Below are 19801 nucleotides of genomic sequence, written 5' to 3' on the forward strand. Positions count from 1 at the left end.
ACACAAAAGAATAAACATAGGTTTTATTGTTAATAAGCATTCTTAAGACTTCTGTTAGTTTGGTTGTGTAAAAAAAAAGAAATATTTTACTATAAATAATTAATTATCATGCTTTTAAATTTGTCTTTTTTGCTAGTTAATTATATTTGCGTTTAAGCCGATGATTAGAACTAATTTGCATTTTAAAACACTGATTCAAGAATGTTTTGTACAGTCGATAAAAAGAAATAACTTGTAAGTCAATGAAAGCATCTAAATTTTACCTAGATGCAAAAAAATATGACGCATTTTACAAATCTATACACGAAAAGTGTATAATAACTCTATAATCATTAAAACTATAAAAATGTACTTAAACAATTGCAAGACTAAATATTTGACAAATGAATTATTGAAATGACATAGTTGAGAGAAATCCTCATAAAAAACAGTATATAAACATAAATATATTTGCTATATTAATTTAAATTTTAAGTTTCAATCTTTGGTTTATTTTCAAGAGGAGGAGCTGATGCAGTACTTCTTTTGTAATTTCTAGTCAGAAAACCTGCAAAATAAATTTGAAAAATGTTTTTTAAATAACTATAAACTATAAATATTAGTAACTTTGTTTCTTTAGCACAAAAACTCCTATTTATGTATCAGAAATATTTTTTGATACAGTTGTTACCCTGACAAAGCGTTTATATTTGCTTTCTAAAAGGTTGAAAGGTTAATTTGATAAAAAAAATTTCTGCCTTTATAAATGAACATTTATTAAGGCAGACATTTATTAAGACATTCACATACTTTGCGGTGATAAACATGATAAAACCCTTCGAGCAGACATGTTAATTTAACAAAATTTTGCCTTATGAATCAGTGGAACAAAATAGGACATTCAGTGCAAATTTTAATATTATTTTAATGCTCTTAACTTTTCAGTTTTAAATATGGGGTTTTATAAATGATTACTATGAATAGCTAAATATCTAGACATTTTAAAAATAAACAGAAAACTTCTAGCAGCATTTGAAATTTTTTTACATAATTAGCGTTTCAAAGTGTTGGTTGTTTTACAATTAAAAATAAATCCTTCAGACAGCGCAAATGATAACCAGAACGTAAAAATAAATAAATTGAACTAATAAAAGGGCACAATAGTTGTACTTTTTAAATTACGATTATTGAATACGTGTAAGTAATAATAGCAATCATTCATACTAAAAAAGATTGTTGCATATTAGTTAGTAAGTCTGTTGCATATTAATAAGAGTCAAAATATTTTAGATTATTTTATTATACAACATATATTTTATTATACAAAATACGAGTTTTTATTATACAAAAATTAAATAAATTATATAAATTTTTGTATGATTTTAAAGTATGTAATTTTAATCAATCAAATGCGAAATTTGAACGAAATCCGTTATATAGTTTCTAAGTTATCCTTTTTTTTAAAAACTTGTACATTTTAAATTGGATTTCCTTTATTTTCATACTATGAATTCTTAGAAAAACCAATGGGAACTTATATATCTTTTAACCTAATGTACCGATGAACTTGAAATTACTTGCAAAGACAGCTTAAAATTTAAAAAAGTTGACTAATCTTAGTAGAGAGTGAGCTAATGTAAATATGGAGCTGATGTGGATAGCTGGAATATTTCTTCTATTTATTACTCAAAATATTTTGATAAATTTTAGCAGGTTAAGTTAACTGTGTTATATTTTTATATCTAGCTGCATGACGACATACTTAATTTTTTAAGCAGCAAATTAAAAAAAGCTATATATTTATAGCGAGAAAATAAATTCTTAATTTACTTTTTAATCGCGACTTTGAACTATTTGTATACAATGCTTTCAATAATAGAAGACTTTATGTAACAAGTTACGAATGCCTATTGCGTGTTTTAATATTTACTTTGGAATTGCCTTTGCTTAGCAAACTGATCATATGTTTAAACGAACAAATTACTCCACATGTCTAGCGAGTATAAACTGTAAAAAAAAATCTCGAAACCTTTCTGAATATATGGGGCAGCAACGGTGCATATCATTTTCAAAAACTTTTCTACATATTTCGGAAACCTCTTGTGGGGCTTGATTGCCAGTAATGTCAACCGTCATCTATCAAAAGATATCTCAAGTCGAATTAACATATTTTATATACAAATGAATTGGAATTTAATAGTTGTAGTGGTATCTATGTCCTACTACTCCGCCACCAGAATTTTATCTGCAGTATAATTCGATGAATGGATACTGTGATGCCACAATTGGCATTACATATTTATTTCCTATCTTTTAAAATATCTTTGATTACTTAAGCTGATTTTTATTAATAGAAGAATTATATTTAAAATAAATCACAAACTTAATCTTTTTAAACGAACATAAAATATTTATTTCTTCTCTTTTAGATCAATGCAACGGATACTTTTTATTTCATTACTAATCGAAAACAAAAATCTATTTATAACTTTTATTCTAAATTTTCTAACCGAAAATATGTTTCAGTTGCATGGTTGTAATAATTCTCATAAATTTGTTGGCGACTCATGATCGCCAAGGTATTCTTTTAAACCCAATATTGATATGCTGGTTGGCTATGTTATAATTTAATAAATCGCCAATTTTGGATCTTCTACCTATGCTTCTGTGTCCGTTGGGAACAAATTACATGTACTTTTTAATTTTGTTTTCGATTAGTAATGAAATAAAAAGTACGTTGCATTGATCTAAAAGAGAAGAAATAAATATTTTATGTTCGTTTAAAAAGATTAAGTTTGTGATTTATTTTAAATATAATTCTTCTATTAATAAAAATCAGCTTAAGTAATCTAAGATATTTTAAAAGATAGGCAATAAATATGTAATGCCAATTGTGGCATCACATATACCACTACTTGATTCATGGCTGTTTTGCGAGAGGCCGGGAAAGATGCATTGAGTGAGAGCTGCATTAATATCACAGCTGTGAGTGTGGTTGCTCCTGTGTTGCTATAAGCAGCCGAGTGTGTATGGGTCCCCGTTGTGTGTGATCGAGACTGAGTAGCAACGACGCGAGAAGACAATGTCGTAGTTACAAATAGCAAGTCAACAACTGTTCACTGCGAATCAACCAACGAACTAGGTGTGTTTAAATCGAAGTGGGAGTTTCTGTCGAGGCAGGCGTGTTCAGATTACGCCCCCCGTGTCACACTTGGGGGGAGAGGCTACCAACAATGTCAACCGTCATCTATCAGAAAATACCTCCTGATAAATTGGAGTTAACACTCTAAAACTGAATCGGTGTCAATGCGATTCCGCTTCCTACTTTCGAAAATAAAATAAATGTTTCTCAATTGATCGAAAACATGATATTAAATAAAGTATCTCTACGATTTTTTTAAACATTTTTGTTGAGTCGAAATTAGTTTCTTAAATTTTTTACACTGTGCATATTTTAAGGTTACTGCAGATATGTCAATATTGAGTTTTCTGTGGCATTTCTGCAAGTTAATTAGTAACACATCTCTAATTTGAGTATTTAATTATTAAATTAGATTAATTTCGTTAACTTTTAATTAATTATAAAATTTTTTAACTATTAGTCTCTTATTTATTAAAACTGATTAATTTTTGCACATTGATAAATTTCAGAAAAACTCTTAACATTTTAAGTTTGTTTTTTCTTTTTAATCAAAATTTTTAAGATTACTGTCAATATTGAGTTTTCTGTGGTGATTCTGCGAGTTAATTAGTAACACATCACTAATTTGTATATTTCATTATTAAATTAGAGTAGTTTTGTTAATTTTTTAATTAACTATAAAATTTTATAGCTTTTAGTCCTTTATTTATTAAAATTGATTAATTTTTGCACGTTGAAAAAATTTAGAATTATTCTTAACATTTTAAGTTTGTTTTTTCTTTTTAATCAAAATTTTTAATATCTATGAAATTTTATTATTTTGTGAAAAATATGTAAGAAATAAACTCTAAAAATTCTTTTTATTGACTAAAAAGTTAGCATAATAACATAATAAACAAAAATAATAAAACAATTTTTTTAAATGAAGTCTAAGAGTAGACCTTTATTGTATGAATCGCCTTCAAAAAAGCTTTTTGCATTGTTGATATCTAGTTCAGCTATTAATTATAAATTTTGTTTCTTAAGTTTAAACCTTAATTAAAATATGCATTTTTAAGATTATTTATGTAATATTGCGTATAATTTTTTTACACAATTTATGTATTTTTGGATAAAAATTAGTTTCTTTGTTTTTTTTTTATGAGTAATAATATAGTAAATGAATAATTTCATAACTTGTTTATACTGACCCCCTATTGTGGAGCTAGGATGGGCACAAAGAGTTTATTTATAGACTTCATAAAATATCCAAATTATTTTATGCACCAGAGAAATTGAAGATCAATTTAAATAAAAAAAGTACTAGATATGTTGCAAATAAGGAAAAATAATTTTTTGGCACATTTATGAAAATAATCCATACTAGCTCCCAATTTCTCGATTAATGAAAAACAAATTTCCTTATTACTGAATTTTAGAACTTTCTAAACGATTCAGATATTAATATGCAGTCTCAATAAGATTTAAAAATATCTGTTTATTAAAAACTAATAGTAAGAAAATTAAAATTAAAAATAATTAAAATTAAAAATAATTAAAATTAAAAATTAACAATTATTAAATACAATTAAAATTGAAAAATAATAAATATTAAAGTAATTATAATAGTACACTATATTAAAAAACAAATATTTTTAACTTAAAAATCAGATTTTTAATTCCACATAATTTAAGTAAATGAAAGTTGAATTTCTTTTTGCTGAAAAAACGTTTTCATCAATTTAATTTAACTAACCATTAATACAAAACTTTCTCATACATAAGACAACCTAAAACTGAATTAATAAACAAAATTAACATTGTCCAATATAAAAGAATAAATTTCAAAATAATACTTACATGTTATAACAGAACAAAGTAGAAGAAGACAAGCAAGTACAATGTTTGATGGGATAGGACCGTAGGCATTTAATAATAATGTGACTGTCTGAACAATAACTAACGAAAATCCCTGAAAAAAACATTTACTTAAATCGTTTGCTTTTATAATTTATTAAACATTTTCATAACATATTATTTTCCATTAAATTGTGCATTTTTTATAAATTACATATTATCAGGCATTCGAAAATGACGACATGCTTCATAAAAACAAATGTTTTTGAAAGTTAAACTTATTTAAATTTCTAACAATTAGATACTTTTATTTATTCCGAAATTTAGTGACACCTTCATATTTCTTAAGAACATAACATATTTCAAAAAATCAGACGTTTTCAAAGTTTGTTATTGTCATTTTTTTTAAAAACACAACACATTTCATAAAGTTGGAGGTTTTATGAAGTTTAAATATTCGTATTTCTTAATATTTTTTATATGTCTTCAAAAGTTTTCGAAATGTATTGCTAACATTGCAGGAGGCGAATCACTTTAACCTTTTTTACTATGACATCGTGATTAATAATACGAAAATATTGTTGTTATCATTTATCAGTAAAAAAATGAAAGAAAAAACTGGGGAAAGATTTAAAGTTACGGCATTAAAATTAAAATTAATTTTAAAACATTTAAATTTTATTAGCTTGAAAAAGTTTTAATTGCAACTATAATATGATTCATAAATAAATAATAAGTTTCACAGTGAGAAAAAAGCATGGTCAGAACTACCAGAATATGGTAAAAGTTACCGTGTTTCTGGCTCTATAGGAGCACACATAAGCTCAGTAATTTTTAATAAAGTGCATTGATAAGAATTTTAGTAAAATTAACAATAAATTACGGTTTTGTAATATATGATTAAATTCGGCAAATGTATAAAAATTCGATAATTTAATCATGATACTTTAGAGCGTGACATAAAGAACACTTATTCGGTTAAATTTACTTTTCAGTTTTGTATTTTTTACTCAGTGTGTGATAATAAGACCTATAATATTAAAAAACAAAATTTCCGGTCAGCCGTTGTTACATGAATGAAGGAAATCACCAATTGAATGGTTTAAATACCTATTTTTTTCGTTTTTAATACCAGAATTATATTTTGTTCTTTTACCAAAAATGTTATTGGTATACAATATGGTAATTTAACCAGAATTTTTTCTCCGTGAAGGCTTAAATACTTATACGATATTCAATTGGTAAAGAAAAATTCGAAGTGAAAATTAGCATCTTTTTTGCACGTTAAACAAGTTTTTATGAGAAAAGAAAAACAGATTATAAGAAACTTAGCAACGCGTTATTTTGAGCGAACATTTCTTTAAAAAAAATTTATAAAATAAATTTTAATGTTGGGAAAATAAACGAAAATATTGCAAGGCACTTACTTGTTCACTGAGCAGCCACTTCATAATGACTACCTGACATTTTTATGCGAACGTAATAGGTGCCATTAATGTACTATAGTGTAAGGCATGAATGCTTTAGGATAGAGACGGGTAAGTACTATTTTTTAAGTCTCAGTTACAAACTGATACTTATATAACTGGGGATCAGCTACAAATATACAGGATACTTTTACTTTCAGATACATGTAAATTCTAATTTGCATGAGGGATAAAAAAAGTACTATGAATTAAAAATTCTCTTGTTATTTTAACATTGTTTTCGATTATTGATTTAAATCGAGTACAAAATTACAAATATTCAGTTAAAATAAATTATATAATTGATATGTGTTTATTAACGTTGTTTTTAGTAAAGCTATAATAAATCAACAAAAAATTTTCCATAGTGGTTAACTTTTTAAGGGGCTACCGGATAAGAATTGTGCATTTTAAGAATACCCAAAATATAACGTAATTAATAGTTAACACTCAATATGAGAACAATTAATACATTCTTTTGCCCAAACTTTACGGAATATAACTGTTTTAAGAGCATTCTTTTAACTTTTAACTCGTTTTAAAAATCTTATCAAAAAATAAATAAAAAAAAATTAAGAAAATGGTTTTAAAAGACTGGATAAAATGTTTTTGGAAAAAAAATTTCAAAAAACCTTTTTTCTTAAAACTTTTTCGAAACAATTTTTTTTCACAAAATTTTACTTAATTAAATAAAAACTATTAGAAAAACATTTATTCTAATACTGCATTTTTAATACGTTTTACACACAAGACGATAAGGAAAAAAATTTGTTCCAAAAAAGGTTTTAAGTGGCAGTTATGTGGGCAATTACAGATAACTTACTTGACAAGATAAATATTGTAAATTTGAAGAAATCATTTCAGATGCAGGAAATGTTATTTCTACAGCATATTCTAATCCTACTGGTAAAAATCCAGCTACACAAAACCTAGAAAGGAAAAGTATTTAATAAATTATTCTTCAAAACTAACGAAACATTTTTTTCAAAATTTCCCTCTCCTATTACTCTCTTTCAAAATTAACAAATCTGAAATCTTTCGAATCAAACTAAAAAAATTTCTTTGTCTTTTTTATTGCTTAAAAATTATCTGTAAAAGCTAATGAGAACATATTTCATGTTACACTAGTTTTATTTATTCTTTATTTTAAAAAATTGTCAAAATTAAGGGGATTTGTTTGATTGAATAGAGTAAATACTAATTAAGTATTATTAGATTTAAGTACAGAATAAGTGAGAAAAAAAAATATTTGAATATAAATAAAGAGTACAAGATGAGTGTGAATTTTTTGCTTTTCTCAAAAATAAAAATATCATTTTTTTTTTACTCAAATGTCTTAAAAGTCAATTATATGAATTACGGCGTCAAAAGAATTGAAGTTGAGTCGCAGTCCTTTTAAAGTTGTCAACATAAACTCACGAAATTGAGGTCGACGTATGTGAAAAAATCATGTACAGTGCGCAAAATAAAAAATGGATTTACCTAAATAACTTTTGATCTTTTAATCAGATCTTCATTTCTGGAGTGACCTCAAAAATTATAATTATTTGGTGCATACGATATTTTAAGTAACAAAATTAGATACAAAAACGTACTTCCGCTGAATGAACATACCTTCCTATTAATGGATTCGAATTCTTGACCCTCAAATTATGGGGGGTAGCCATAATATCGGAAATATGTCGAATAATTCCTGAGAAATTGAATTTTAAAAATACGATTTCCTTAAAATTCGTTTTCTTAGGAGTTATTCGATCGATTTCGCTTAAATTTTGTATTTTGCTTGGCAAAATTGCATTCTTTAAAAAGACCTAACTCTTCAAACTTTTTTTTAATTATTATTAAAATTATTACTATTGTTAATTATTAACTAATATTTTTAACTATTATAATAAAAAGTAGCAAATGTTTATCAAAAGTTATTTATGCAGTAAAGTATTTTTGAGCAAACGAATTTTATAACTGCGTGCAAAAATTTTTCAATTCGTTTAAAAAGTTCTTGAGACGTACAAAAATGCTTAAAAAAAATAAAATAAATATAAAGAGGTCCAAATTTTGGACCGACTCTCCAGTTAAAACTATTTGGACCAGATTGAAGATTTGGACCAGATCTATATTTTAGGTGTCAGAAATCCAAATCCGTCGAAAAGAAGGCATTGTTTACTCCAAGAAAGAACGGTAAAGGTGTCAGATTTCGAATCTTAAAACATCGTCTGCACTAATTAGTTAGCATATTTGAGGTCACCCCCTTGAGATATTGAGTTTGAGTTTTAAACCGTGAGTATCCGATCATTAGATACTCACGATTCGATTAGATTAAAAGTTATTCTTGGTGGTCATTTTTTTATTTTGCGCGCTGTACATTCTTTAACATTCTAGTATATTAAATTGAAAAATTCAAAACACTTTTTCTCAAAAGTATACTTCAAACTAGTATCAAAAGTTTCTCAAGCTCAATTAATCAATTAAAAAATTGATTAATTTCTTATTCAATGAAAACTGTTTGAAATGTTTTAGGAAAAAAGTGGTAAATAATGTCCAAAGTATTAAAACAAATAACTTTAACTGTTGGGTTTAAATTTTAAATCTTGAATGATAGAAACTTTTTTTCTTGAAAAAGTTCTTTATTGTAAAAAAAAACATCAAAAAAAGGGAACTATAATATGATTACTCCAAACTATCATTCTTAGTAATTTTGATTCAGAATTAAGAAGTAATTTATATCAACCATGCTTCCGACCATATGATATTACTCTGGACTTAATATTTAAAAATTGAAGCTAAAATGTATTAATTTTCACAGTAATGCATTTCAACTTGTCAGCTTTCTAAAGTTGCAACAAATTAGCGTGATAAAATAATTCAACCAGTACCAAAAATTATATTAGTTTGTTATCAAAATTGACATCCACGATTACAAGATGTAAATAAAAATTCAGAATATTCAATAATATTCTAGATTCTATTTTAGACTAAGCAATATTTATTTATTTTACGTGTTTTTTTCCCCTTAATTCTAGAGAGTGTTGAAAAATAATTTGTTCATTTAAACTCTTAATTTTTCTTTCTCTTTCAACAGTTCCTACAATTACAAGCATAGCAAGACTTTTTTATTGAATAAAAAGTTAGCAGTTAAACTTCAAAACACTTTCCCTCTTTTTTTAGGAAATTTAAATATTTCTTAAGATAATACTTTTTACATATTTCTTAAGATGTTATGTTTAAGATTATGCATTAAATGAAAAAAAAAAGCGAATATTTATCCTCAGAAAGTTTTCAATCGCTTATTCGAGGTATTCTGCGGATGAAATTATTATTTTTGTTTTTTGTAATTATTTATATGAAAGGCATTCTGTAATGCCAGTCCATAATATACGAGGTGTCCAAAAAATATGGGAATGGTCAAATATCTCAATACGCATGAGAGAGAAAATTATAAGCTGGTGAAAATGTTTAAAAAAGATGCACTCATTGCTATAAAACTCAGCCTCCTAATATCACCTTTCGGGGAAAAGGTGGTCAAAATCTTAGATAGAGCCCCCCCCCACCCTCCTTTTTTTATTGCAGATTTGGATTCTCCAGAAAAAAAGCTCTCCAAATAGATAATCAGTTTTTTCATCTTGGTTCCCTGTTTTGGCACTACAATCACGACATGAAAATGACTATCAACGTCTAAAATAGAAATAACTTAAGAAATACATTATTTGGTTAGAAAAAAACTTTATGGGCTTTAATATGCAAATGTAAATAAAAATATCTTAATCAAGTAATATCTTACCAATTCAGTTCCTTGGGATTATTTATTCCATTCGAAAAATATGAGTTAGATTAAAACATATACGTATTTGAAATTTTGAGAAACTTGCATTATAATGACATCATACTCGATGCCCTGCCGCACGATTCTCTGGTCGAATTAATGTATTACATATTTTTATCTGGTGAGTAGTTCACAAGATATTCAACCGTTTTCATACTTTTCAAACTACAAAAAAATAATTTCATTTGAATTTGTAAATTAATTTTTAAATAAAAAAATTACGTGCCAATCAATATCAAGACTAATTAGAATAAACAAAATCTTGAATTAAAATAGACGTTTTTTACTTTCTAATTAACAAAATGAATTCGTTTTTGATGACTTTAATTCCGCTATTGCTGTGGTTGCTCTCAGTATTGATTGGCCATTTTGTAATCATGTTTTACTGTTTTTTACTCATTTATATATTTTTTGTGTACTCATAAGTAGTCATTTTTTAGCTTAACTTCTTACAATGATTCTAAATGTATATATATATTAAAAGCAGTCATTACAGAACACCTTATTTACATGAAATGATACAAGAAACTATGTGGATAAAAATGAACACATAGTTACCCGAAACCAGCTGCAAGAATGTATTGGACCCATAATGTTTTGAGGTAGAGAGTCGTACTGAACAGAATATGAAATACCAAACTTGCCATACACAGAGCAACAGCTGTTTCCCTAAATGGTGCGAAAAACAATACTTATTTTTTAGTAGTTATTAACATGCTTTAAGTTTTCATTTGATAGATTGAATACAGAAACACAGATTATCATTGCGAGCTCTAATCTAGTTTCTTAGACGCTCTAAAGACAACTTTTATTCATTTGTTTTAAAATAAAGAGGTTAATACATTCATATGTCACTCTCTGTAATAATGAACAATGAGCTTTACAAAGTTACAAATGGTTAGCATTCTAAAAGTAATAATTAAAAATCATATTTTGAATTATTAATTTTAAAACTAAGAACCTTAAAAATTAATATTTTTCAAAAATAGTTTCAATATTTTTTCTTTGTCTTAATTATAATCTACTTCAAATATTACATCTATATTGTTAGAATTTTCATTCTGAAATTACGGTGAAATAACCAGTTGCAGTCTTTCCATCCCATCAACCGTAACAACATCGCGGTTAGGAACATTTTTTTTACCTTAAAGAGTTTTAAACCATTTAAGACTGGTATGATTTAAAAACAGTTAAACCAAAACTATACAGTTTTGTAACCTTCTACAACTAGCATGACTTCAAAACTATAAAAACGAAATTTAAGTGGATCGTTGGTGTTATGTTATGTTGTGTAACTGACATTGGAATTAGGTTATGGTTTAGCTGTATTTTATCAAGTGAACCGTAGAAAGTGGTTTTATTAGTTTACTTAGTGGTGCCATCTATCATGAAAGATGAGAAATACTAGACTTTTAGTCTTAAGCAGCTCTTTATGCTGCTATTTAAGAGTGAATCAGAGTTTCATATTCTAACAATCCAGAGTCACCAATTGGGGAGTGCAAGACAATTGAATCTCTTCATCAGTAGAAATATTGTGTTGTCAACTCTGGGATTCGAACCCACATTCAGTCTGTCATGAAATTGACAGATTAGCCTTTACGTCTGTTGAATGTTCTCAGCTGCAAGGAACTAAGTGGCATCATAAAAATAGGCCTAATTAGGGCAGAAAATTTTAGATTGTTTAACTATATTATTTGAAACAGTCAATAAATGATTTTTTCTTACAATTAACAATTTGAATACCATTTTTTATGATTATTTGACGGTTGAATATGGTAAAAAATAACAATAAGTTGCTATGTAACCATTTCTCCTAGAAATTTTCAACTGTGTATAATGAGGAAAGATACTCGGAACTTTTCAAAAATCAACATTGCATCTTCTTTGCAATTTTCTAAAACTTACAATATTTAAAATTCATGACAGGAGAATTGCATATGTAGGAAAAGAATTTTGAATATTTAAACTATACATTTAAGACAAAACAAAGAAAACTGCAACAGTGTGTACTGAAAAATAAAATTATGAGTTGAAAACTATTCTAAATGCAAACTATATTTACTTAAACTTATGTGAATAGTCCATAAAACAGCCAGCACATAATGCCCCAACGACGCCGATGAATGCACAAGTTGTAGCAACTCCTGCAATCGCTACTTCCTCATCCTGGAATGAAGAAGGAAAAAACTGCTTTAAATTCAAGTCAAAATATAACATATAATATACTGCTATTTGTATACTTATGTAATTTTTGTTATGTCTTTACGAAGTAAAAAGCAGCAATCTTTCATATTTATGAACAATTTTAAATTCTAAATGAGAGATTTTAGATGACATTATGAGGTATTTCACAGGACTTCTGATGTTACAACTGTGTTGTGAACCCGACAGTTCGACAAATTATATAATATGACATATTTCTATATTAGTTATTTATATTGGCCTTCAAGAGTTAATTCAGTGTTTCATATCTAAAAACTAATAAAGACGGGAGCAACAAATTTGGTGAAAGAGTTCACTTAACAGAAATTTACCCAAAACACATTTGGCAGAAACGCCCCTTCTCAAAGATTACAGTATATCACACTTTCATAAAGAAAATAGTCATGGAAACACAGCAAAAATGTATTTTATTAAGTAATGTGTCCTCCCCTAACTGATATCTATGATATGGGAATAGATTTTCTATGGCGACAATTAATTTGTTGGTCACCGAAATAGATAGCAAAGACCGGACACTGAGTAGCCCTTGTTCCAGCTTATACGGCGACCGTGGAAGAGGACTCATAGTAGAAACTTGTATATCAAGGTTAATCCAAAACCTTTTCTATTGAATTTGGCTGACCAATCTGTTCGGAAAATATCTTCACCATTACAGGAAATCCGTGATATGAAATCGGCGTGGCAGTGCGCTATCGTTCACTTAAATGAAATCAGAGCCAACTTTACCCCTGAAAGAGCTAAAGAACATATTTCTATATTCATACTAGTAACAGTGTTTTTTTCAACAGCATGGATGATCTTGCGGTCATCCAACACGAGGTCTTCTTTAGCCATCTAACTTCCACTTTCATAGTGTCCGAAATCTTGGACATCGGAGGGCAAGTAGCGAAACCCTGATACATAGTTTAATATGGAGAGAGCAGATCCTTTACCTGCCCGAGAAACTGATCATTATGGAAGCGAAAGGTTGATAGTTGTCAGGCGCTAACTCGAACAAAAGTGTCTGCTCGGAGTTCTCCTCTACGTTATATGAACTGAAACAAAGGAACCCCAGTCGCTTAACCAAATATTTTTATGTCGGGTGAACATGTCTCAAAACCAGTTTAAACTAAGAATGCATTTTCCGAACTATAATTTGCGTCAATCATTTTGCGCAATACTATTACAAAACTATTTTTCCATATTATGGGTATTTAATAAATCTGTAAAAATAAAGTTGCAAAAAATACTGTGTTTTAATAAATACTGTGTTTAATAAAGTTGCAAAAAATACTGCGATAAAGTAGCTGTGAGCTCCACAGGAAAAAAAAAAATATTTTTCACAGAAAAAAAACTGCTTAAGTAAAATGACAGATTTTTTTGTTTTTCACCGTTATCCGTGAAATGTAAAAAAATTCCCGTTTTTAGTACGAACTTTCTCTGTATATTTGACGGTTTAAAGCTGTTTTGTTGACAAAACGGTTTTTCTCTGTTTTTCACCTCAACCACAAATAAATGAAAACCATCAATTAAAATTTTTGTTTTTGCCATTCACTTCAGTTTCCAGATTTGATATAACTTTTTCAAATCATTTTAACAATTGTTTACTACACTTGCTCTTACTTTACAGTATATTTTATAATTATTTTATAATTAAAATTATTTTATAATTATTTCATAATTAAAATTATTTTATAATTATTTTATAATTAAAATTATTTTATAATTATTTTATAGTTATAATTATTTCATAATTATTATTTTATGGTTTTGAATATCGTATAAATAAAACTGCGCATCGATTTTATTGTCGAAATGATACTCTGCCAAAGTATTATGTTATAATATGATTTTTGTCAGACTATTTTATAATGGTGGTATATTTTTAAATATTTTTATACTTAAACAGAATTTCAATAAGACTAAGATAGAGCCAGTTTTAGATTTATCTTAAGTAGAGCTTCGATAGCTCAGGAGACAGATCACTCGCCTTCCTATGAGGCGACACATTTTGCAGCATTGACCAGTAGTACTGACCACAGTGTTGACATAGATATTTCAAACATTTTTTTTGTTAAAATAGCACAGTCTTTTTGCTAAAATAACAGAGTTTGTTTATTAAAATAACCAAGTTTGTTGGTTAAAATAACAGTACTTAATTGCTTAAACATGTGACCGTCTTTAAATGACAGATAAAACAGTTTATTTTACAGAAAAATTCTAAGAACCTCATCAGACAGTTTTTTTTCTCCATAAATTTAACAGATTTTTTTACAGTGCACATAACAAAATGAATAATTTAAACGTGATAATATATTAGAACAATTCAAATGAAAATATTATTTTCAGATCATTTTTGTTATTATAATTACACATGTAAAAAAACGAACATTTCAACTTCAATAAAACAATAATCACTTACTGGAAAAAACCTGATCATTAAGTGATTGGCGTTTGTGGTGAAATTGAAAAATGATCCAGTCATAAAACCTGCATATAGGAAAAATAAATTATAGTATTTGCAACCATTTATGAATAAAAAATAATAGGAAATAGTAATGGCTGACAATAATGGGAAACCATCTGTATCGAAACATCATTGGTTCACATATTACAACTAATATTTGATGGTAAAATGTTTTTTCATTGAAAACAATATCATATGTATTTTGATAAATTTGTTTGTTTGTTTTAACAAACATGGGCACGCTACTTTGCTGTTAAACAGCATTTTTATTACCGTTATTCTTACTTCTTTGCTCCTTTTTTTTTCGCTTACTATTTTTTCAAAAAAATTTCCGCGTAGAATTTAGCTAGCGACCAAAGCAAAAAATTAATATTATTATTATTATGGATTTCTTCTGTCTATTTATAAAAAAATACAAATTAGAAAAAATATAACAGAAATTCATTAAATTGAGAAAAAAAATGGAGTGCTTAAATAAAAGTGCTCCTTGTTTATTTATAAAATAATGAAAATAAAAAAAAAGTGTGATTGAAACTTTTTTTTAAAAAAAATTAGTTTTTCACATTATTTTAGCTTTTATTAAAAAAAAGTAATTTCTTTATTATCTCAAAACTTTCCAAACGCTTAAAAATAAAAAAAGTAAATATGAAAGAAAAAATGTTTCACTCAAATTGCAGACAGAAACATACAGGATTTTCTCGTATTAATATGCTGGTGTATATTATTTATTTTTCGAAACTTCGGATCGTGATGAAGAATAATATAGTTCAGTTTTGCTAAACGGGTTAAGCTGAACCATATCCGTACCCGTAAAAAAATTTATGCAATATTATTAATATTATTCGACAGAGAACCAATTTTTCTGAGAGTTTAAACAACTTTCTTAAATGGTTGTCTTTGATAAAATACAGCGAAACCTCTAAGAAAGAACAACTTTATGTAGCGACCTCCTCTATTGGCGACCACTTTTGGAAAGTACGAAATTTTTTCTATAGACTTCGGGCTGAAAACAACTTTTACGAGACACCATAAAAACCTCTCCCAGCTAATGGACAAGGCTCAGCACCAAATACGGGAAAAAGTTAAATGAGAAAACACAAAGAAATATCAAAACAAAAATTATTAACAAAGCATATTAGTAGATTAATACGTATTCAAAATATTGGCGTGGGGCTCTTATTTATAGAGATCATTTTATCGACATCTAAGAGATATCGGATACCTTATGCTGCAGTTATAGTGCGCTAAAGACAATGCTTTCAATGCTCTATTTTTAGAGTGGAAAGTTAAATTAAAAAGAAAGTTATTAGAGAAATCATCTCAAGCAAACAAACCTCTTTTCATTTTTAAAGCCTACTAATTTTCATGATATAAAATTAAGTGCAAACTTAAAAAACATAATTATATATTTAAAATAGTTCCAATATTTTTAATATGTAAATTTGTTTTTACACATGTCAGTTGGAATAATTTTTATTGAGATTTAGCTCATTGAAGCTGTTTCGTGGCGCCAACATGAGTNAATGTCATTCTTCCCATTTAATATTATCAAAATAATTGGTAGTCTTTCTTTTCTCAACATGTTCACGGCAGCATATAAATTATGTTTATATGTTTGGGGTTCCACCAAAAACGCTCGATCATTTAATGTTCCGTGGCCGTAAAAAATTGGGAACCGCTGTTATAAATATTGACCATTCATCTTGTATCAAAATTTTAAAAAAATGAGAAATTTTGAAACTTTGAAATGTATTATTTTAAAATTTTGGATTCATCAGATTTTTTCAATGAATTACTAAAGTTTTCGAGAGAGAAAAAAAGCAATAAAAAAATGATAAGCACTGATTTAAAATTGATTCTCCTGTCTTATTTGGAGATATCAACATAGTATATGAAAAAATATAGATTATTTTGTAAACTTTATAATTTTATTAATATTCCTTATTATTCTGAATGGATGATTTATTATTAGTGTTCAATTCTGAATGCATTTACAGCATGAATGGTTTATTATCATTTTTCAACTCCAAATATATTTATAAAATGAATTGTTTGTTATTATTGCTGAAATTTGAAAACATTTATAAAACGAGTTGCTTATTTTTATTGTTAAAGTTTGAATGTTTGATAAAATGTATGTTTTATTAGTATTTTTCATCTCTGAATGCATTTATAGAAGGAATATCATTAAAAGAAAGCAATATATTGGTAAAAAAAAACAGAAATTTCTTTTCTTAAAAGATGATTGTTAGTTTTTCTATGAATACATGTTTCAAACTTGTATAATCTTTAATGCTTTTTCTTAGATAATTTTTTGCACAATGATGTTTCTCACAGATCCTTATATAATAATACATTTCATTTCTTATTTTTATTTTTTTATTGATAAAAGTTAAATTAAATATTTGATATATCTAATAATATTTAGAAATAAAAGCTTATATGAAAATAATAAAAAGATTACACAGAAGAACAAATTTTTAGCCTCATTTATAAGTACTTGATCTTGCCTAATTCGGATATAGGAATTTTAAGTTTGAAATTAGTTTTGCCCCTAAAGCTACAGATTTTTAAAAATGAGATTTTCAGTCTATTTTTTTATTTAAATCTACATGTTTTAAAGCTTTATTTATAATGCACAGGAATCCATGCTTAGAAATGTCGTTGTACGCAGGTAGGAGTACTTCCCTATTATGATCTGTTTAGAAGCACACAAAGTAACAAATGATATTTTCGGGCATGAGGTCCTATGCACTTTTAAACCTTTATTAATGATCTGCCTTAACTTCCCTAGAAGTTTGTTGCAACATTTATGCGATCCCCTGTTGTATATAACTTTTTAAACTCGTGCATTTTAACAAAAAAAGGACTAAAAATGTCATTTGCAACTGCAACTTGGAAAGAGAAATCGATTGCATTGTCGAGCAATCGCAATCGAGCAATCAGTTGCAAATCGAGCAATCAGTGACGTAAAAATTTACAAGATCCATGAAAAAATCGCATGCAACAGGGGGAAAAATCATTCTCCTGTGTTATCCTTGCTGGATGGAAAATTACATATAAACCCCACATTCAATAGTTAAATGAGACATACATGCATTTTGGTTCAACAAAAATAACAACTAATTTGTCCTGAATTCTACAATTGGCACTATTGTTGTTACTATAAGTGCTGAACCAATACACATAAAAATGTATTTGGTGACGCGTAAGTCTTTCTGTTTCTTGGCACTTAAAACAGTATTGGTCGTGATGCCTAAATTAGGGGAGAGTGGGGTCAATTGTAACAGGGTACGATTGTAACAGAGCAAAAATTTCGAGTATCGGGTTCTAGATTTGGTTCCCAGGTGGCGCACAAGGTGTATTTAATAAATCTACATGTACACCCCTGCTGGCAACCATTTTTATGTACTTTTGAAAGAGTTACATCACAAAAGATATTTTCACGCTACGTAAGTACTTTTTTTGGTATTAGAATATTATATTGTAACAAAGTAATTTTGTTTAAACAAATAAAAATTATTAACCGAATATGTAAGTGGACACCTTAATTAACATTTCAAAAAAAAAAAAGATTAGTTTTGCTAATTAACTAGCATTGTTTTTAACAAATGAAGCTGAAATGGCGTCTTGGGGACGATTGTAACAATAAGTAAAGGGACGATTGTAACAGCTGAAAATAAATAATCTTATGTTTACAAACCATTACTTAACTCTTTAAGAACCACCAATAGTTTCCTATATCATTTATATTATGTTGCATGTGCATTATTTTATTTGTCACCTTTCACAGCATAAATTAAAATTTTTAACCCCTTAAAGTTAAAAGTTTAACCCTTTAGGTCTCTGCTCATTATTATTTTTACTCCTAAAATATCACTACTATTTTGATCAAATAAAAAATATATCACAACTATGATAATATGTATAATTAACTATGTTTTAGTTGAATTTATGAACTGTTACAATTGATCCCGTAAGTGGGGACAATTGTAACAAGTGCACGACTGTCAAAAATTGTTAATAACTAATATAATAACATTTAAAATAAGGTATTTATTTTTTTTTCTAGTAGAGGATAGTCTACTTTTCTCGTCTGTCAATTAATACAAATAATATATTGGATTTTTTGTTAGTTAAAAATAGTTAAGTAAAAAATGTTACAATTGACCCCAATTACTAAGAAATTCAATTATTAAAAAATCTCTATCACAGCTTATTTTTCTAACCCATTTTTCGTAGCATTTCGCTAAGATTGTATAAGAATATTTAAAGCCTGCAGAAATGTTTCTTCTGACTCTTAATATTAATAGAGCGTTATGAGTGTAATAAAACAAGAACGAAAGCTGAATAACGCTATAAACGTTTCTTAACTCTTCAATTTTTCTATGAAAGAAATAAAACACTCGCACTATTATATTTCTTATGTCAACGTCCCAATATTTGTCCTTAAAACTCAATCAATTTTCTTTCCAGAATCTAATGCTGAACAAACATTTTTAAGATAACTATTGTTCTGGCAATGAGTTCAAAAGTTATATCTTTTTTGTAACTCCTTCTCTAATTGTTCAGTTGTTTCAAATATGATATGTATACAGAATAAAATTTATCGAAAAAGTTAAGCAATTTCATTAAAGTTTATACTAGTCAAAAAGTTTCCACGGCGTCTCCTTGTCTTTTGCTTCTTATACAAATGCAAATGAGTCAATAGAAATTATCTAAACGATTCCAGATTCAATATCATGCTAACTAGATAATTCATTATCTAAAATCAAGCAATATATCTTGCAATGGCCTCACTTTATCTGTCACGGTTGATATAATTCTGGTAAACCAATTAAAATAACTACGCGCTTTTAAAACCAATCATAAATGATTATCGATTTCCC

General features: G+C 27.3%; 1 protein-coding gene across 1 annotated transcript; it reads right to left on the reverse strand.

Annotated features, from left to right (window-relative positions):
• Positions 1 to 5: 5 nt before the first annotated feature.
• On the reverse strand, positions 6 to 14981 carry LOC122268330 (choline/ethanolamine transporter FLVCR2). Its single transcript, XM_043040612.2, has 6 exons — positions 14868 to 14981; positions 12306 to 12409; positions 10802 to 10912; positions 7247 to 7352; positions 4961 to 5072; positions 6 to 547 (listed from the first exon to the last, which is right to left on the reverse strand). The coding sequence occupies exons 1-6, from the start codon at positions 14928 to 14930 to the stop codon at positions 471 to 473; spliced, it is 573 nt and encodes a 190-aa protein (XP_042896546.1). The 5' UTR covers positions 14931 to 14981; the 3' UTR covers positions 6 to 470.
• Between the last annotated feature and the right edge of the window lie 4820 nt (positions 14982 to 19801).

The sequence above is a fragment of the Parasteatoda tepidariorum genome, chromosome 3 (assembly GCF_043381705.1).
Source record: "Parasteatoda tepidariorum isolate YZ-2023 chromosome 3, CAS_Ptep_4.0, whole genome shotgun sequence".
Classification (NCBI taxonomy): Eukaryota; Metazoa; Arthropoda; class Arachnida; order Araneae; family Theridiidae; genus Parasteatoda; species Parasteatoda tepidariorum.

Excerpts from the sequence above, each read along its gene's own strand:
- LOC122268330 (XM_043040612.2), bottom strand. The coding sequence starts at position 14,930 with ATGACTGGATCATTTTTCAATTTCACCACAAACGCCAATCACTTAATG. Across the intron at positions 12,410-14,867 it reads TAATGATCAGGTTTTTTCCA|GATGAGGAAGTAGCGATTGC; the intron begins GTAAGTGATTAT and ends TCTTCATTCCAG. Across the intron at positions 548-4,960 it reads ACTTTGTTCTGTTATAACAT|GTTTTCTGACTAGAAATTAC; the intron begins GTAAGTATTATT and ends TTTATTTTGCAG.